This window comes from Zeugodacus cucurbitae, chromosome 5 (assembly GCF_028554725.1).
Source record: "Zeugodacus cucurbitae isolate PBARC_wt_2022May chromosome 5, idZeuCucr1.2, whole genome shotgun sequence".
Taxonomy (NCBI): domain Eukaryota; kingdom Metazoa; phylum Arthropoda; class Insecta; order Diptera; family Tephritidae; genus Zeugodacus; species Zeugodacus cucurbitae.
This window is the reverse complement of record NC_071670.1, coordinates 10,619,052-10,641,465: the sequence shown is the minus strand read 5'-3', so window position 1 is coordinate 10,641,465 and position 22,414 is coordinate 10,619,052. Positions and strand designations below refer to the sequence as shown.

The following is a 22,414-nucleotide window of genomic DNA, read 5'->3' as shown; positions in this document are numbered from 1 at the left end:
ATGAATGGGCACTCAGTAACAACAACAACAAAACACAAACACACTTACAAATACATAATAAATCAATTGAAGTTGTGTGTAGACAGGAAGAAGGAGCAAAAACAGGGAAGAGAAAAAATTATGAATATATCAAGCAATCTGGTGATATCTTTCTCCGTACGACAGCAACAAATATATTTGTACATATGAGTATGTAAATATATTTGTGTAAATAAATATTAGGGTGGTTCTAAGGTGTAAAAAGTTTTTTGGAGAAGTTCTACTAAATGTTGATTCTTACAAAGTCATAGAAATGTGAATGGATATATACAAAACTGTATACATTAGGGCGATCCTTAAACTTTGATTAAGCTATTACATTTCTTTATTAGGGTGAACTGAAAACCTAAAGATAAATATTCTAGATCAGTTTTTGTAAGCCGAATTGCCTACTTTTATTTCATTGTAATCACATGTAAGTTCTAAATCCCATTAAACGACCGGTTCCGATTAGTTAGAAGGTTTCCAAATTCATATTGTCTTAACAGTATTTAATATGGCCTACAATTTGGTCTGTTAGTTGTTTTACTGCGTTCTAAGATTATAAATACTGGATGCAAAAAATATTTTTTGTTGTAATATTAGGGTAATGCCAACTTTTCATCCTTATGACACGCAATCTTGTAGAATTGATTTGATATTATCAAGTTAGAAGCTAATACTGAAGACAACTTTTCACATACTAAATTTAGTACCATCCTAATATAAGCACGTAAATATTATTTTTGTTGTCATTTTTTCCACCTATTCTTATAACAAAATATTGACATATTCTCTGATGATATTCATGCTGAATACACAAAACAATCAGTTGGTTACTAAAACAAAGCAAAACGAAAATAAAAAAAAAACCTAAAAACCTACAAAGAGATATCTGAATAAATTGTTTGACACAGTCAAGGGCCACCACACAATATCCCAACAGAAGTGGCATCATCAAAAACACACCTATACCAACACTTACACACATACATATACCCTTCACAGCAGATTAGGCTTCCTCTTCTTTTCCTAAACTTCTTTTGTATCCTAAACATGCCGAAAGCACATAAGTATCCGTATATTTTATATTTGGCAATAAATAATAAGCGTTGGAACGAACAGCAGCAGCTTGAACTGCTTTGTGTGAACGATAAATTGGAATATAAATATAAGCAGTGTAGTACACTCACAAGTAGGCTGGACCAAGTTGAACAGTTACCGGAAGGAAAACAAGTCGACAACTCAACGAAAGACTATTAACATTGATATCCTTGATATCCTACCGAATGAAATATATGCAATAAGTTGAGTGAGTTCAGTTTTAGTTGGATGCAAAATGAAGAAAAAGAGGCCGCTGTGACTACGTCACGGAACAGATCAAATGATAAGCTTGTTTATAAAAATGTAAAAAAAGGTGGCTTAAAACGCACCTGGGACAATCTTATAAGCTCGAAATATTTTTCAATTAATGGAAGGTTTTATGTCAAGGTTTTGTGCTACATACTTGATTAATATAAGTTATAGTCGGAACCAGTGGTTCTGAAAAACAGATCTTTACACAAAATCGCTGTTCATTCACAACTCTCGGGATCAAACCTCCGTACATTTCGGTCTCTAATGCTAGTTGTAATATCTTTCACTTTGAAAAATATCAGGAATGAAAAGTAATTTATAGTCCATGGAGTACTTTCAGGAAGAAAAAATAGCTTGATTTTGAGGTTTGAATACTAACGAGTTCGTGAATTTTTAATCACTTGACTAAAATGATTAAGAGAACCTGTATGTTGTTATTTTGAGTAAATTATGATGTGTCTTCGATCATTTCAATTCGGAAATGATACTAGAAACTCATTAACTAAATATAAAGTATGTTATGTTGGAGAAAGTGGGAAAAGAGAGAATAAGATCTGCATTAAATACATACACATTTGAAATGATTCGATGTTTCCGATTGGCGTTAGATCACATTCACTGCTGTTTAGACTCTTGGTAATTGTAATATTGCACATAACTAATATGTAATGGAAATAATTATTTTTTTTTTAACTTTAGCCTGTTGGTTTCACATTACTGATCTTATCTTTATTATTCGGACCTTTCTTGGAATTTATTTTGTTTCTAATTTTGTAGTATGATATTCGAGCCTTTTCATATGAGCTCTGATTTCATGATCTTCCTTATATACTTTAATTTCGTTTGATATTGAATATTTTGTTTCGAACATTGCTGTTTTGTTATTGATCTATGGTCTCTCAGTTTTGAACTTTTTGTTCTGTTTTTTTTTTTTAATTTTTTAAATTTCAAATAGTTTGATTAATTTTGAATTGTACTTGGACATTTACATTCCTTTCATCTCTTATTTTGTGGTACCATATTCGAGCTTTTACGTTTGACCTCCGATTTATAATTACTTACATATGTCCTTGGCACTTCATGCTTAATCTCAAACTTGAATTTGAGTTTCTAATCTTGTTGAAATTGCTTCATCTATTAATTAATTTTCTATTCAAACTTTCAGAGCTTTGATTATTTTTTGGATAATGCCTTGAGTAATTATATTCACTTCATTTGATAAATGCGTCATATATAAACCGGTTTGACTGACCCATAGTTCTTTATTATGTATTGGTATATGTTTTCTCTTTCCGGTCTACTAATAACGCACTTAAATGCATTTCAATTTACATATAAATGTCAACAATGGCACAGACTTATTATTACAGCCAGCAATTTAACTACTGGCAGACATTTGTGACGCATTACAAGCAGATTACGTATTACAAACTAATTACTTAACGAATAGTAAATACTGGAAATAGAATGAATTACTCAAACAGCAATAATTTGCGATAAAAAAATGGACCGGCTTGAATTACTCTCTTTTCTCTGTAGCGGTTATGGCTTCAACTATGTTGAGGTATTATTTGGAATATGCATGAAGTAATTAAATACTTTGTGTGGTAGTTATTCTCTGGACCACCTATATTTATTGACGCTCTTATAACTGTAAACTCATTGAGAGAAAAAAAAAAAACACAATAAAAATAAATAATGTAATATATACAACACTTGAAATCTATATCAACGCATTAAACGTCATAACAGTGTAAAACATGGATCTAAATACCATTTACGAATCAAACCAAAAGCAGGTTTGGTTGATCTTATCGGCGGTGCTTTCTATACAGTGGTGCGTTTGAATTTCGTAAGTAACGGTTTTGGAGGAAAATATTTTGTGGAATTGTACAGAATCAGAAATAGAGAAGAGAATGAATATGTAAATAGATATCATCTGCGGGTTCCTAGACTCACGGTTCGACCGTTCTCTACCACCCAAGATACAGACAGTGACTTAACCAAAGCGGATTCTTTTGAGTGGAGTTCAGACAATATTGGTTTTAGAAAAGGTCAGGGGAAATGACTCCGTCGGAAGTAGTCTTCGTGATGCCGAAGAGGAAAAGGAGTCTATATGGCATAGAGAGAGATATCTCTTGCTTTAAGGGGTTGAGAAAAGAAGACAGTTTTTAAACATATGTACATTGAGCTGCTATTCATTTTAAGAGAAAACCACAGAAATACGAATATCACTTAAGCTCGAACTTCAGATCACGTGTAATTTGAGGTACGGAACCCTAAGACCGCAGAAAATCGAAGCAGATGAGGTGTTCTTCGCCGTACACTCTATAAAAGAAGACTGTAGCAAAAATATATATTTATGTGGTGTCTCATTTCTTCATATTGCTAATTAAACAGACATTATATAGACTATATATCATATCTACTATATATACGTATTTTTTTAAATTCTGAAATATTTGCATCAAAAGTGATCTTCTTTTCGATGTTATTTTATTAAAAGTCATCTTACATCGATATAGACCTTCGATATTTAAATAACCACACTAGTATTCGCTTTATTTCTCCAGTGGAACCCATTACAAGATGTCACTTTGCCGACGAGAAATGCATGATCGAGCAGGCCCACAAGTTGTTTGAAAAAGCTGCCACAGGTGTGCCCGAAAATGATATACCAGCTTTGGAGCCGTTGAAGTTGGATAAGATTGAAATGTTGGGTGATAAAAATAGTGCTTTAAAAATTGACTTGATAATGAACGATGTGGAGATACATAATTATACGAAGGCGCGCGTTACATCGATCAAGTAAGTTGGGAGAGAGAAGTGCATATAATTCAATTTTTATGGAAAAATCTAATATTCTTTTAAAAATATATAAACTTTAAATTTTCTACACCTTTAGAGGCTTCAGCAAAGATCTCAGCAAACCAATGAAACTTGTCTCGCAAAATATCAATCCACGCATCACCATCAAGTCGAAATATAAGATCAATGGGAATATACTTGTGTTGCCAATTAGAGGTGAAGGTGAACTCACGATGGTGTTGGACAATTTAAAAACCCGCTTTTCGACCACACTCAAAGTGGAGGAGCGTGATGGCAACCATTTTTTGTCTGGGGATACTATTAAACTTGAAACTCAAATGGATAAGTATGTTAACTTTGCTTGTATCGTACTTTATTAATTTCCTATAACGATTGGATCACTATTATTTTATAGATTATGAAAATATGTATTACAGTAAGTTAAAGCTTTGATCCTGTTACCTATTCCTTAACCTAAAGCAATGAAGACTAGCATTTAGTTCTTCTCTTTCTCATTCTCTCTAGATTACTCTCTTTCTATCTTAGCATGAATTACAGCAAATCTAGCCAACTTATAAAATTTTATACCGTATTTCTTATCTCTCTCACTTTACTAGCGTTCACATCGATATGACAAATCTCTTCAATGGCGACAAAACGCTCTCTGAGAGCATGCTCCAGGTAATGAACTACAACTGGCGTTTACTCAGTGATGATCTAACGCCAATTATCAACGAGGCATTAGGAAATAAAGTGAAGGAATTGCTGCTGAAATTCTTCAAAGATATACCGTATGAAGATTATTTTTTAGCAGATTAAGTGAGAGAGTTCGAATAAAAAAAGTTAGTCATTTTTAAATTTAATTGTTGTTGTAGTTAAAGCATAACAGTGTTGAGAAGTTTGAGCATATTCACCACAAGTGAAGGAAATAACTATGTAGTCAATCAGGAGATAGTTTGACACAAATGTTGTATCGATTGGAAATTAATTGCAAGACGATAAGAGAAACAATGCTTAAGTAATTATTTTAATTATTGCAAAATAATTATTACTGTTTTTTTATAACAATTGGTATGAACCAGCAACTAGAAACATTTCCTTACATCAATTTTACTTAAGATTTTATCCGATAATTGATTATACAACAATGATTACCAAGTAGTGCATATTAAGCGTTGTTGATTAGTATGTAGTGTAATTACTACTTGCATTTGATTAAATTAATCGTGATCAGATAATTATTTCTGACTGATATTAAAGTCACCTTTAAAGTAATGATTACTATAGATTGATAACAAGTAAGTAAATTTTATTACTAGTTTTTGGTTTATAAATATGAATGCTGTAAACCTTTACAGGCTTGTTGATTAATTATGATTACAACTTAGTTCAGTAGGTATAATATCTGATTAGTTGTTATCATCATTACAACTCCGGTTTTTGGAATAATTGGGAAATAGACTTTTAATATATTTTGTGACTATTAAATGTTTGAACAACTATAAAGAGAAAATCTAATAACAGCAAAGAAAGGAATTTCCGAGAATGGAATAAATTTTCACACACATATCTACAACTATGTATGTGTTTGGTATTTCCATAATATAAAACGCTCCGATGTGGCACCACCAAATGATTAATGATGGTCAGCGTGGATGAATTGTAAGTGAATAGTGACAGTAGAACGGATAAAACTTTCCATGTCCACTTCTCTGCATTGCAAGTCATCTACACCCATTGTCCACTTTATATTCAACAAAGAAATGCATTTAAAATCCGACAAGCAGCTGAAGTTCTGGGACAAAACATTGTGTGGCACCATGGGGGCACCATATATGCACACATGAAGGAGAGTGTTGAGTGGCAGACTATTGCATGCAACGTGAGTATTAAATAATGCAACATGAATTGATTAATAAACATTAAAAAACAACAACGACAACAAAATCCGCATATATTACATACTCAGTATAAGCCAAAAAGAAAAGTAAAGCTTTGCAGAAACTTCGAAATTCCAGGTTTGCGATCGACTTAACTTAAAACTGGTATCTAAAGACAGAAAAGGTAAGACCTAGAAAGTTTCACAACAGCTATACAATATATAAATTATTTATGGAGATAGTAGTTTTTAAGTCCTAATGAATCCAAGTAAACTAGCTGGATGACCAGAGCTTAAAAGCTTTATAAACCCTTAAAACGCTTTAAGGCGTTAGGGATAGTCATAGACACGAAAAAATTAGAATTTTCAGTAATTTTTTTTTTTGCTATTAAATCATGTTATTTTACAAAAGTAATAATATGGCATTATTATACAATGTTTTGACTTATAATCACGAAATTTTGAAAAAAAAAATTATAATTTCCACAATTATAGCTGTCTTTGTTGACCCAGTTTCGAAAACAGGTCCTTGCGGTGACATAAGATTCATCTAAAATCAATCGGATAGGAAAAATTATTTTTATAAGTAGATAATAATAAACCTGATCGAAGCTTTTTTTTTCAAAAATTAACAAAATGGCGGCCTCAGGAAATTTTTCAAGATTTTCAGGAAAAAAATCAACAAATCAAAATTTTTGAAAAATAAGCTTCGAATCAGGCCTGAGTTTATTGTTCTAAAAGCTGTATGAATTTCAATAAAATCTACTGAGCGGTTATCGAGTTACAGTTGTCACCAGTTCAAAAAACATAGTTTTGAAATAAACGCATTTAAAGTTTTACAGTAGCGTGTTGCAGTGCCCGAGTGATCTTTTATCACATAAAGAAAATTCAAAAAAATATTGATTTTTTGAAAATCCTGACTACGCCTAACATCTTAAGGAGCTTTCTTTGGGTACAGCCCTGGTTTTTCATTTTTTCTAATTGGATTTGAGGTTTCCGATTATTCTCATTAAGATAAATGTCGACTAAAATTAAATACACAAAAACATATCCCACACCAAAAAAAAACTTCAAAATTGTTATATCAGAAACAAACAAAACATTAGACAAATAACACTAATTCACAAATTTACAGTCTTCATGCTCTATTATTATTTATCCTACCCAGAACTTTACAATTGCCTTTAAAAATGAGCAATATCATAGAGAAAAACATGACATATTGACAACGCGTTAAAAGTCTTCAAGTCAAATTAAACTTTTGTCAAAGCACATTTCTTGTGAGATTGTGAATCTTAAATAAAAGAACGTATGTATATACATACGTATATATACATATTTATCAACACTCTTATTCCAAGAGGATTTGTCGCCAAGCTGTATTGTCGCTCAAACTCAAAGTATTTATGTATTCATATGTTTGTGTGTGTGCGTTTCTTTTAACACTGCAAAACTTTATAACTTTTCAAATTATCGAGTCTCAAGCAGCGAACGGTGTGTGTAATTGGAATTGATGACTACCATAATGTGCTATCAAGGCGTGCACTTGTACTTGAACACACTTCTACATGTACACAAAGATTTGCTTGAGGCAAACAAGCGCCTAAATTCATATTATTGATTCTCTCTGCATAAGCTGAATATGGAGTTCTATAAATATTGTCATTTCGAGAGAGAAAAATTCATAAGACAGCAAGAAACGCCAAATATTGCTAAAGTTCTTGAAGTTTGATGATGAAAAATGCAGTGTTGCCGGTAATATTTAGTTAAAGGGGACAAGTGCGGTAGCAAAATCTACTTTTTGGAATTACACTTTACAATTTTCTTGGAAATTAAATAATTATTTTATAATGTTTTGTCATGAAATTTTGGCAAAAATTCATTTAAAAAAAATTTAAAACAAAAGTTTTTTAATATTAAAAATAACTTATTAATAATAAGCATTTGAAAAAACTTAAAAAATAACAACATTTAAAAATAATAAAATTTATTTTTTATTTTTTATATTATGAGAAGAAAAAATAATTATTTTTACTTAGTATAAAAATAAATAAATATCTAACAAATTTTTCTACAAAAATATTCGAAATCTAATTTGATTATAAATTTATTATAAATAGAGTGGAACTTCTCTAACTCAAATCACCATAATACACAAAAAAACTTCGAAAAATTTGATTTCTAGAAGGAAATTTGTATAAAATTTGACTTCTATTGCCCATTCGAGAATTCGAGTTATGGAGAACTTCAAGTTAAGGAAGTTTGAGTTATGGAAGGAAATTTGTATGAAATTTGATTTCTAAACGCTATTGACAATTTAAAAATTCGAGTTATGGAGATCTTCGAATTATGGAAGTTCGACTGTATTTCGATATTATGCAGATCAAATTTTGTTTACCACTTAAAATAATTTTATAATTTTTATTTCATTTTTTAATATAAATACTATAAAATGTTTAACAAAATTTTAAACTTTTTTGTAATAAATATTCATTTGCCTAATAAAAATTTTCAAAAACCAAAAATAAAATTTTGTTTAATTTTTTCATTTCGCTGAGTTTTGAGATCTCCCCTAAATTTTCGAACAACTTACCACTGAATGTATTTGGTTGTTCTTTTTTTGTATTTTTCCGTTTTTGTAATATTCCAATAACATGCAATTTAATAATTTTTTTAACTCAAGAATTGCAGTCACATGAAAAAAGTCAGAGTTTCGAAAGTACAAAAACAAATGCAAGTAAATGAGTGGGAATACACACACACAGATTGACATATATATGTATATACTTGAATACTGTATTTGTATAGCCAGAGAAGTGAAATAACTTTGCGATACTTTCAAATCAATAACGAAAAACTTTGACAGTAAAAGTTGAAGTACAGCGAAAAAAACATGAGTAGGCAAACGAAGATAACGACACAAACACACATGCAAACTAAATAACACTCGATTATGCTCATATATATGCAAGTACGCACTTATGTAGATCAAAATATGCTTTTATAAAATTAGTTCGGTTAAGAATTTTTCTTTACGTGCAGGAACTTTATAAGGCGCTTATGTAGTATATAAGTATTATATGTACATGTAGGTATATGAGGGAGAAATGTTTCGGCAGCGAACGCACGTTTCGAAGTAGATGTTACAAATTATTTTAACATTCACAATGTGCATATCCTGTCACAATAAAACAGAAAATACCAAGTAAGAGGCAATAACAGAAATAGCAACAATAGCAACAATAAGCAGGAAAGCCATGATTAGTACGAAAATATGTACCACTGCTGAAAGACAAATTTAGAAACAAGTGTGATGATGATGGTTTGGGGGGATGAATATAACATAAATATGTAGCTTATTTCGGAAATTAATGGAATGTCATAGTCAGTGCTTGAGTAAATGGTAGCTGAATGGCTCTCCAAGTCTATATATCCTTTAATAGTAGACTTTACTAGAAGAGATCTCTCTGTTGTAGATTGTGAAGCTGAGTCCTTTGAGCTGTCAGTGATCCAAAAATAATGTCCTAGAGAGATGATTCTTTCTCTCTGTTATTTAGCAGATGAAACAGAGATAAAAAGTAAGGTTACATTCGATATACGGCACCTAAAGATCAAAAGGACTATATAGGATATATACTCGGTACAATACATAAATAAGAGATCAATCCGCATGACTACTTTATGTTAGAAATAATAAAATTAATTAAAATAGAAGATCGCAGAAAAGAGATAACGAAAACGCTATAACTAAATATACGCGCAAATAGAGATAGAGAGAGAAGGAATAGCGAAAGGGACAGAGAGAGATAGAATGAATGAGATAGGGAGAGAGTGATTATAGAAAAAGAAAAAAAAAATAGTATGATAAAAACAGTAAAAGCATAATTAAGCTTCAAAGAAAAAGCAAAGCAGTGAAATAATAATTCAAAAATATAAAATAGAGAACAGTCAAGAAATCAGAAATTTTTTAAATTTTTAATCGATATCTACCAAACGAAACCCTTAAAAAAATTCGCTCTACTTGAATAGCAGTCCCTCAAAGATATATTATTGGAAAGTTGTTTGGAGAGAGATAGTATTGGCCAAAATTAGAACACCGAAGAAATTTTTCAGATGTACTCATAATTATAAAATAATTTCATCATTGCCACTGAAAACATTCTCCATTAGTAATTTTGGTTTTAAAGGGTTGGTATCTTGGTCAGAGATTGATACCATTCTACTTCCTGGTTTGGATTGTCAGTGGAATAGTTTCAAATTATCGAATTATCACTATATCATATATCGATATCACAAATCATATTGAATCCAGTAGTGTTACTGGAGTTCAGAATAATAATATGAAACCCTATTCAAAAAGAGTTATCATGTGACATGGTTTCTTTTTCACATATGATCTTTAGTGTTTCTATGAAATTTGGATATTGAATATTGAAAGCTTTTGGATATCTTAAAAGCATATTGCAGAAGTGATGGTTTTTTCGGTCGGTGTGGTTTCAACTTCAGAATGTTAAAATCACATAAATATTAAGAAGAAGTATACAAAAAAATAAATCCTGGATTGTGCAAACATATGGGGCCAAGTCAAAGAACTCACATTAATTATGAACTTATGAACTTCTAAACATGACCGCAGCTAATCTTTCGCTTAAAGTGTTTGTACTTGAACGCGCCAAACAAATTTATTTGGGGTTCTTTTTTATGCACGATATGAGCACAATTGTTTGCACACCCTCAAAAACTCAAAAAAAAAGTCGCATTTACATATCACAGCCTGCGTGTCGCGCACTCCTCGCAGCACGTCGATCATTACCACAGCTGCATGTCCGATGGCGGCTCCGCTCGTTGCAGCCAAACTTTGTACACATAAGCGCGCGTTGTAAATTGCTTCCAAGGACACACACTACCAACCAGACATTTATTGGCCCACTAACTGACATTCGAAACTGTGGTTTTTGCTTTGGCGCGCCCGAAGTTTGCAAAACTGCGCAGTATATGTTGGCCGTACAATGAATTTCGTCTGCTGATACTTCATGTACAACAAGTTTCTGTGATTCTGTGGAAGAGACGATTGTCGTTGCTGTGGTCATTGCATTCAAATGGTTGTTAGAATGGATGCGTTTTCCATGATAAATAATGGACGGCCGTTGTGATTGTCGGACTTCATATGACGGACGGACTTCATACGAAACTTGTTTTTCACAACGACGCAACGCAACGACCCACGGTTATGACCCAGAGTTTAAAGGACTAATAAAGTCTGCATGATATTCTATATCATTTCCTATTAATTTCATTACATGTCCGTCAATATATCGAAATACCAATATAATTTAATAATCATGATAGCAGACATAATATTTTCAATTGAATTTAAAAACATTTCACTTACCGCATTATTATAATGGAAAACATATCACGTTCTCTTCGAAGCATGGCATCTCTCTCCCTCTTTGAATTTTAATTTAACAGACCAGTCTTAGTCTAGCATGTGTGCAATGTTAACTGAAAAAAGAATAGAGAATGACTGTTAGGTGTATGATGAATATTTGAACAACATACAGTGGTGGTATGTTTTATAATTAGAAACGACTTTACAGCATATAACTTTCCTAATTTATTTAAAAAATGTACATTGACATATTAAAACTATTAATTGGAATTAACAAAGTAACGCATCTTATTTGAATTTTACATAAAAAAACAACAACATTAATTAAATTAAAAAAAAAAATGTCTTATAATTAGTATACTAGACACTAATGTGCAGTCGCAAAATCCTTCTGGCCCAAGGTAAACCACCGTAGGTATACCTAGCTTTTCGCCCTCAATAAACCTTACCTCTCCTTAGTCGTAGGGGTTCTTACTGACCATTGTCCCATCAGGATCCACGCTGTAAGGTTAAAAATCTTACCAGACGCTGGCTGTAGAAGCTGCATGGAGAAGGATGAGGTGGAATCATCTCATCACTTTCTTCTGGAATATCTCGCCTTTGCGAGATCAAAAAAAATATTTCTTGGATCTCACTTTTTCGAGCAGACTCGCGAAATAGCGAATATAGAAGTTAAAAATCTCTGCAGATTTGTAGTAGGTTCAGGGCGCTTTGTCGACTGCTAATTGCTAATCTAGGGAGGAAGCAGGCTTGACAAAGGACTGTATTTTAAACAGCCTTACAACCTAGCCTAACCTAACCTAACACTAGATGGATTGACTAACTAATGCCAAGAATTTGCTATATTTATAAAGTGAGGGAATATATAATTTTACTTTGATTTATTAAGATTATTCAGAAGCACTCCAGAAAGACCACACTCTAGTTACAGCATCGAATTAGATAACAACATCAATTAAAGAGGTTCAATGGTAGCCTCAGTTTTTTAATATAGACTCTTTAAAGTGTTCAAAGACATTTAAAACAAAAGCTGAAAGTCAAACAGTGGCTCTGTCTTTCAGTCCGGTATAACGAGTTCTAAAACAGTAAGTGCTCGAGTTAAGTTTCACTAACAAATGATCTGATCGGAAACTATGTATAGAGAAATAAGGACTCGAGAGAACTAAGCACCACAACTCGGAAAAATCTGCTAGTTTCTTCGGCAAGATATAAAAATATTTGACAGTACGATACTAGGGGCTGTAGAACATTTACTTTGTCGAATGTTGCTTTAAATTCCTTATGACGTTCCGAAGGCTCAATTTGGTGTATCTCGATCAAGGAGGACCTAATACCCCAGAGATACTTACAACTCTACAAAACTATTAGCTATTGTGAAATATGATGAGTGTCTGAAAATCGAGTGGCGTCTTAGAGGTCATATTATAGAAATGGCCGACCTTAGACTACTTCATTTAAGAACACATAAGCGAATCCGGATGTCCAAGTCACTAGATTATCCTTTGAAAATATTGTCATAATTCAGACTAGCGAAAAGTCATTCCAGTTTGTCTTTTTTGAAATAAAAAGAGGCATTTCTTCTTCCTACCATGGTCACCATTTCCAGCTTCAAGCATTTCAAGAACACTTTTAGCAAAACAATTATAATATTAGGCACAAACAACAATGACCAAGTGAAAAGCGAAAGTAAAAAGTGTACAAGCAAAGTATGTAGGAAACAAGACATAAAATGAATATGTCATTCTGTACTGTACAAAAAAAGCAAGAAAACATAAGTACAAAATAGAAATACAAATAATGTAACATTTAGCCTCGTAAGTTACTTTGATATGAATTTGTCTGTTTGTCTGAAATGAAAAATTTCAATTGCCCATAGTCAGTAGAAAGTGTTTACTGCGTTCTTTTCGTTTCAGAGACTTTTCCACAGGATATTAAAATTAACTTTATTACCTAATTCATTTGTTGTGTTGCGCATTATTAAAAAAATTAACATTGAGCATCGAAAAGTTTGCTGTGTACTAGTAAGTGAGTAGAAAGTTGTGTACTGGAAACGGTACACAAACGGCTTTATAGAGTCATTAAAATAAAAAAAAAATGTTGATAAGCTATCTAGCTTGAGTCTATTTTAAGTAAGCTTAATACAACTGCTAATGGTTGTCAATATTTCAGAGAGTTTCTACTTTCTAATACCTACGAGAATGACAAAGACGGTTTTAGAAACCGAATACAGTTAGCCACGTTTTATAGCCTCAATATATAGTATGTGAAAACACACAGCCAAATTAATTGATCAATTAAAATTTTAATTGAGAAACCAGTTTTTGCCCTTCTTGCTGCCAGCTACTCGATAATCGATCAGCCGTTACCCTTCTTGTTTTTGCTTTTCATAAGAATTTGGTAAGCTTCATCAGCTGATCGCTATTTTTAGCAGCGACATCTACCGTCGTGTAAAATGAAGAACAACTCGAGGACAAAGAACGGATATTTAATTACAAATACGGTCATTGTCGCAGAGTTGCATATCATTTTCAAGTCGAATAAAATTCAATTAAAAATGAATGTAGATTTTCATTTTGTATGGTATAGGTCATGGTCATGGGTAAAACGGCTATTAGGTTATATTTAGACTAATTAAACTAAATTGAAAGGCAAAAGTAATTTATGGCAACAAAACGCCAAGCCAGGGCAAATATACAACTTATTAGAGGTACTGGAGACTCAATTTTTATCATGATCTTATTAACTCATTAGACATACCAGTGCTTAAGGAATTCATTATTTGAACTTGCTTTCCATATACTTAAAAGATCGTAGGAAAAAAGTCCCAGTTAAATTAATATAATAATCTTAAATACTCTTCCAACGAATAAAGGATAACTGGAGGATTCCAAATGCTATAAATACTTGGATATCATATTTTCTAGCTTTAAGTATTCGCACGGATTACTATCATAGATAATATTCAAATTTGAGCTAAAATCAACCATTATTATCACTTATAAACCGTTTGAAAAGTGCACAATCGTTAGTATAAGCGAACGAAATAATACACACAATCTCGCCTAAATGTATGCTATGAATTGACTATGTAGATAAGATAGATGTATAAGTAAAGAACATAGTGACGAAATCGTAAAAAGTTGAGATAAATAAATTCTCAGTTTTGAATTTGGAACCACTGTATAACACGCTTCGATTATAGAGTTTTTCAGACAGAATATAGTATTTTGGTTTCTTCGTAAATGGTTCTATCTTAAAATTGTTTGTGGCATGACTTAAGGCTTGAATCAAAACTCTCTTTCTCTCTGACTCTCTGACTCTTGACTTAATTTATGTCGAAAAATTTGTACTGAAATTCCAAACAGTTTTCGCCATCGGTCACATTTTAAAACTGTGAGCTGTTAAAAGGGGTCAATAACTCCTCACCATAAGAGCTGGAAAAAATATGTGTTCATGAATTATTTATTCGAATTCCCCGTTGATTGACAATACAGAAATTTAGCAGAGCTTTTTTCGAGTTTAATTGTTTAATTGAGGTAAAAACATGCCAGTAACAGTCGAACAAATTTCAAAAAACGACAGAAAATGTTGATTGCTCAGCAACAAACGGTCAATCGATAAAATATTTTCAAATTTTTATACATCGTGTACCATTTATAAAAATGCACATATTTTTAAGAATGATTGAGCATGTTACTACATATGCAGAATATGTATGTAAATATGTAAATTCATTTATAAATTGTATACATATCGCCCTACAGTACTGACTATTGCAACTCACAGCAACAGCCAATTGTGTTGCGAGCTTTAGGGACATTCAACAATGGTGCCAATTTAATGCGTGTCATGTCATAGGCTATGTAACTACAAGTCGAGCTAGAAACTCAAATGCCAAAAATTAAAAGAAAAAAGCAAAAAAACAACGTGTAACAACAATGACCCGCAGTTCTATTTAATTGCTTGTCGTCTCTCCGCGTTGACATACACAAAGCCTCGTCGCGTGACACTGCGCTTGCATATTCATTTCAGCATGCATATGCATACAAAAAAAGTGGCAACACTATGCAGCGAATAATGCATTACCAAAGAATACAAAACATGCAATTTTCGGCAGTCATTTCAGTTAAACACAGCGGGCGATGAGCTACTCATTTTGGCGAAAAAGAAAATTTGTTACTTCATGGCATATAATGAAGAGCATATTTACTGTACCACGAGCACCGAACGTCCATCTTTATGTTTAGCTGGTTAAACTTGGCAACATTATCACTTACGATTGACAGCTTATTATGAGCGCGGAGGTGTTGCTATTGATTTTATGATCAAGGTGGATTTAATTTACTGGTTTGGCCAGCTATGTCAGGACTGATTAATTCAAAAATCCATCTGGGATGTCTGAAATCTCAACCGAGATCAACCATGGAAAAAAATATCCGTAAACCCTATCTTCTTTTCTGACTAAGCTGCCGGTAAGTCCTATCTTCCTTAAAATAAGCCTTTTATGACTTCCAGGACGGACGAAGAAATTGGAAAATGGAAGTTCACAGCACAACTCCGGAATATTGCCTAATTTTTAACTTATATTTTCAGTAAACAAAAAACTGCTCGTAATAACTCTCAACTTTTCATAGACAGATTAAGAGGTCTATCGGAAAGACGATATAGTCGAACAATTATACTAAGCTGAGATCCAATTCGAAACCTTAAAGATATGAGTATTATCTTCCCATTCAGAATTCGAAAAAATGTGATTATCGAAACCCTGTATTTCTTAAAAAACTTTAACAACTTAGAAGATCTCTTTCTGCATACGCTTTAAGAGCTTAACAAGTTAACCTGAACTTAAGCCTCTCTTTTTCGTTAAGACATACCAAAACGACATGGTATTCGCTTTTACTCATGTATGACAGAAATACTACAATACTCCACATGTGAATTGAAAAAACCTCCTCTGGAAATTTAAAAAAAAATTGTGGCAATATTGATAAAGTCAGTCAAGGTCACCCAGACGGAATAAGTTTAATTCACCAAACTATAGCTGAGTTTTTCTTTATGCGCTTATCTATGTTTCAGCTCTCTTTCATACTCATCATAATAAACCAGTTAAGTAAATCTGCCGCAGGCACTTACCTTGTCTGCAGTGAAGCATAAAAATCAATGTCTACTTTGCTACATTCCGAGTACAAAAAAAGGGATACAAGGCATAGACGTAACAAAGCTTCATAAATCATTTCTTGAGCATTCACAATTGCGCTCATTTTTCATCGAGATTGCATGCTTCCTGTCACATTTTCTGCCAAACACTTTGCTAAGAATAGAAAAAGGTAGGCACAGCTGAAGGGGAAGGGGGAAGAAAGGGCGTAAGACTTGAATTAATGTCCAGCGGTGTCAATTAATGTCGCCTAATTAGCCAGCCTGGCAACAAGCAAAAATATATGATTGTATCCCTTTTCAAAAGCTTGTGTCAACATTAATGTACGCAGCGGCTAAAGATAGGCCAACATTTTTACGCTTTCATAGATATCCAAACAAATGGTGACCTACACTTTGAAACTCTAGCATGATAAATTAACAGCAATTCCATGTTATACCTGGCGTGTATGATTACTAATACCAGCAAACTACAAACAAATTGAAATATTCCTCCGATTGCGTTAACATGCTTACTTTTAAGTTTATGGGTGGCTTAAATGTGTTTCATTGCACCAGTCTGCTGAATTTTATGTGGAAAAAAGTTACAAAGCTTCCTCTTTTCATAAATATTATTTTGGGCCTACTTTCAGAGGATTTGTTTTTGTTGAAGCGCCGTAAAGTATGCAATGCGGTATTTTTACACATAAAATTTTCATTACCACAGATAGACAGAGTAGTATTGATAGGGGAATAGATAGTATACTCGAATTAAATTTTTTTCGGTAAAAAATTATCATAAGAAGATTTCATCGAGTTTCTATATATTTAAAATAAATAAATTTATATATTATTAAAAATATTTTCATTATTTTTAAATAAATATATTCAATGAATATGGTTACCATATGATTAGTTCGAAAAAACTCGAAAAGTTTATACCCCAACCTAAACAGAACCGCTCATAAAAATTGCAATAACATACTCAATTGAGCTCATTGCTCATTGTTTATTATTCTTAATAAATTTAATTTTATTATGTTCCCATTCAAGAAAGTAGTCAAAATTGCAGTAGTCTGGAAATGAAAAAAGCCATAGCTCTGTAAAAATTAAACCTACGTGAATAAAACGGGTACCAAATTGTGGTTGATAGAATCTGGAATAGAAATAGGCTAAATTTTAATTGTAATGAATTTCGGAAAAATTTTCGTAATTTTATGAAATTCGAAAAATATTTCTAAAATAATAATTTTCAATTTTTTTCTGCAGTTGCTTCTGACTCATGAAAAATGTAAACAATCGATCTTGACCTCAGTTGACATCTAGATTGGCCTTACTTAATTCCTGACTTGTTCCCACACTGAATATGATCCCTGAATATGATATCACTTCTGAACCACCATGCGAACGCATTCTCGGCTTTTACTTATTTCCAGACTTTCTTTCAGGACAACAATTTAAATACATAACAAATCTTATCTAACGTGTTGATTTAAAACGTAAGCAAACCCCACTTCACGTGACCCCTCAAAATATAAACAAAACCCCGGCCAAAGTTCATTGACCTCATCCCCAAACGTAAAAAACCCCTGCCAAAGGTCAATGACCTCATCCCAAAACGTAAACAAACCCCCGCCAAAGATCAGTTGGTTTACGTTTGGGGATGAGGTCAATGAACTTTATTAGGGGTTTGTTTACGTTAAGTTAAGGGCGAGTTCAGCGTGGCGAAACTTACTATGAAAGTAAGCAAAAAATTAATAAAGATTAAAAATTTAGAAATTACCTGAAATTTTATAAAATTTTGCAAATTTTTCCAAAATTCATTAAAATTAAAATTTAGCTTATTTCTATTGCAGATTCTAGCGGCAACAATTTGTACCAGTTTTAGTCACGTAGGTTTAATTTTTACGGAGTTAAGGCCAAAGAGGCATTGTGATAGATTTTTTTTCGTTTGCAGACTACTGCAATTTTGACCATTTTCTTGAATGGGAACACATAAAAAAATTGAATTTAATATATTGAATAATAAGCGATAGGCTTTCCAACACTGAAAATTTCAAAAAGTTATTCCAAAAATTGGATATATTATTCCAATTTATATAAAAGGTTTTGGTTGGGTTGGCGTTTAAACTTTTCGAGCTTTTTCGATTTTTTTTATTTTAGAATGAAAATAATCATCTAGCTTTTTTTTACATTTTTGTGGAATGTGAATTTTGGCTCTCCACTATGTTTGGGATTAAATAATTTTTCATTTTAATTTAATATGCATAAATCAATGTTAAATTTTTAATATCGTATTCAACCAGAGTTTAAAAAATTATACAAATTTACATAAAAGTGTATATCTATGCTATCTACATACAAATTTATAAATTAATACGTTTGCGTATGTTCTTGAATGCTTTTGTTTGTGTAGTCACAACCATATCGAGACATGCACGGTAACTTGGAAAAAGCTGTTGAATAATCAAACACACGATTAGCTGTCAATGTTGATATGACAAAATCATTTAGCGGTAATAAAAAATATTATGACATTTAAAAAAATAATTAAAGCGGGTTATTTGAATTGACTTTAACTATGTAAGTGGAGGTGTACATAAATTTAATAGCCTTCAGCTATTGTTGGAATACATATTTTAATTGTTCAATAAAATTTTTAAAATAAATTTTATTTGAAAACAGTTTAAAATATTTAAAATATATTTTTAAGTTGACTTGCGAAAAAATCACGAAGTTTCTATTAATTGTGATAGTAAAATAGTTTTAAGTAAAAAAATTATATAATATTTTTAAATTGGAATATTTTATGATAACATAGAAAATTTAAATATAATCTAATATAAAAATTAGAAAAAACTATTTTAATAAGTTGCCATTCTCAAAATCTATTCTCAATAGCATAGAATTGGTATATTTTTGGAAAATTTGGAAAAAATTAATAAATTTATTACTTATATTCGTTTACTAACAGTAATAGTTGCTGAAGTGAAAAATTTTATAAATACCCACACCGCATTAGAAATGAAAAGAGAAATATATAAATTGCATAAAAACGCTGTTCACAGTGTGACATGCATACCAAGCTTGGCAATGGCAATCGATAAACTCACTTATGACCGTAAAAATTATTTGCCATTTATCTTTAATGGCAGCAATTTTTATAGATACTTCGTATGTGTTGAAATACAAATGTGGTATGTGAAAAGGCTTTCAATGCTTTCAGAAAATGTATCAATATAGAACCAAAAACAAATTTAAATTCAAGTCAAAATATCTACATTTTTTTTTTAATTTATTAAAAAATAGAAAATATCAATCAAAAACAACAAATATAATAAATAAATTTTGTTGTTATTATTTTTTTTTTAATTTTGCTTTAAAAAAAATTATAAAAATAATTTTATAAATATTTTTATTTATAAATTTTAACGTTATAAAAAATAATTTAAATTTTTCAGCAACTTTTTCCAACTAATATTCTCTACTCCGCACAGAAAATTAAATAATCTTATTTTGCACTTTTCACTTTATAAACTACTTCCAACCCTCTACTTCACTTCCGGCTTTTGGACACTTTCTCATCCTGCTCATTGTCCCCACTTAGCTTCTATTCTACTGTTTAAATCTACAGTTTATTTATGCTAAAACTGACTGGCATTAACTTACTTTTGTTCAAAAGTTCATTTAAAAAATCTCTTAGCATATTGCTGAAATGGCGGTGGAACAGCACGAAATGACAATTCTTACGAGTTCAAGAAGTTAATCACTGCATGCAAAAAGTATGAGTACGAAAGGAAAGATGAAAGAAAAAATGTATAGGTATGTATTGTAAAAAAGGTGGCAGCGCAGTAACATTCTACAAGCTGCTAGCCCACACATTCTTAATGCAATATTGAAGTCATTAATCATGGAGTTTGTTGAAATTCTTTGAACTCAGTGCTTAGAAAAACTATTTAAACCTGATTTTTTTGTTGATCTGAGTTGAGAAAGGGTTAAAAAAGTTGTAAAGAAAATTGATGTATATAAAAGTAATTTAATGGTAAAATGTTGCTATTTTTTAACAAATTACTTATATTTAATAAATTTTATTTACATATATATACTATAATTTTTTTGTTTAATTTTTTACAGTTATTTTTTGTACAAATTACAAAAATTTAAAATATTTTTGCGATTATAAACAAATTATCTCATCTCTTTGCATTCCACAAACAAATTTATTTTATTCTCCACTTATGCGTAATTTTTTTTAATATTTTGTTTTTATCAATTTCGTAGAAACTCGGTGGCAAGTTTCTATAATTTTGCAAATTTTTGCCAAGTAACTTAGATATGTACATAAGCATGTCAGTTTTGCTATAAACTTTTTCATATGCTCAGCAAGTTTGCCCTTTGACCAATTCTAGCAGCACAGTGGGATGTTTGCAAAAAAATACACAAAAATAAAAGAGAGAGAAGATAAAACAAAAATAATTTTTAAGAAAAAAAAATTTAATTTTCATAATTTAAAAAAATCAATAACATTAAAAACAAATTTAATTTTTTGCATAAAGTTTTCACATTAAAATATTAAAAAAATAAATGTAAAATATATTTTAAATCACTTAAAATCGCAATAAATATATAAAACGGATACAAAATTTAAGACATATTTTAAAAATTTTAAAATTCTAGAACTAAAAGAGTATTTCAAAACATAATAAAATCTAGAAAAGAGTTTAATCTTTCCTTAGCTCATTTTTGTAATACGCCCTCCAAAAAAAAAATTCTTCCACTTCTAATTTCGATTATATTGTATGCTGCCTTCCACACCAACTCATGCACACTGCAAAATTTCTCATAAAGTTTTCTCATATGCAAGCCAATTTTCAAACAAAACTTTCTGCTATATTGCTCAGTACAGTATAGTACCCAGCAGGTGCCCATCACTTCTTGTAAAGCTAATAGGAGTGCATTGGTAATGGTAATTTTAAAAATAAGGGTGAATGTGAACTTTGAGGAAATACTAAGTGGAAGATATGAGCAAAAATGTACCCTTTTGCTTGAAAAAAAAGTATTGAAATGGCGGGCACTTTGAAGCCCTTACCACAAATATTTGTTCTAAGAATTGCCGAGAGCTGAAGAGGGAAGCGAGACGCATTTGCAGACAAGAAAAGAAGGAGGCCGAAATGCGTGAGTATGAAGAGCTTGACAAGCTGGCCGACAGGGGTAATGCTCGAAAATTTTACGAAAAGATCCGGCGACTAACTGAAGGTTTTAAGACCGGAGCACCCCCCTGTAGGACCCCCAGAGGTGATCTAGTTGTTGATGACCAGAGTATACTGTGTTTGTGGAGGGAACACTTCTCCAGCCTGCTGAATGGCAGTGAAAGTACAACACCAGGAGAACCCGATTCCCCAATCGACGACCATGGAACATCGCGTATAAGGTTCTGTCGAGCGTACTGTGTGAAAGACTAAAGCCCACCGTCAACAAACTGATTGGACCTTATCAGTGTGGTTTTAGGCCTAGAAAATCAACAACTGACCAGATATTCACCATGCGCCAAATCTTGGAGAAGACCCGTGAAAAGAGGATCGACACACACCATCTATTTGTCGACTTTAAAGCTGCTTTCGACAGCACGAAAAGGTGCTGACTTTATGCCGCGATGTCTGAATTTGGTATCCCCGCAATACTAATACGGCTGTGTAAGCTGACGTTGAGCAACACCAAAAGCTCAGTCAGGATCGGGAAGGACGTCTCCGAGCCGTTCGATACCAAACGAGGTTTCAGACAAGGTGACTCGCTATCGGGTGACTTCTTCAATCTATTGCTGGAAAAAA

At 31.9% G+C, this 22,414-nt stretch overlaps 2 protein-coding genes across 2 annotated transcripts in view; one reads left to right on the top strand and one right to left on the bottom strand.

Annotated features, from left to right (window-relative positions):
* The window catches only part of LOC128922203 (kelch-like protein 3), a 386,371-nt gene that overhangs the window by 316,891 nt on the left and 47,066 nt on the right, over positions 1–22,414 (bottom strand). The gene's annotated exons all lie outside the window — the stretch shown is intronic.
* Positions 1,075–5,695, top strand: LOC105220020 (circadian clock-controlled protein daywake-like). Its single transcript, XM_054230974.1, has 4 exons — positions 1,075–1,213; positions 3,900–4,182; positions 4,280–4,528; positions 4,800–5,695. Exons 1-4 carry the CDS (start codon positions 1,075–1,077, stop codon positions 4,999–5,001), a joined length of 873 nt encoding a protein of 290 aa, XP_054086949.1. The 3' UTR covers positions 5,002–5,695.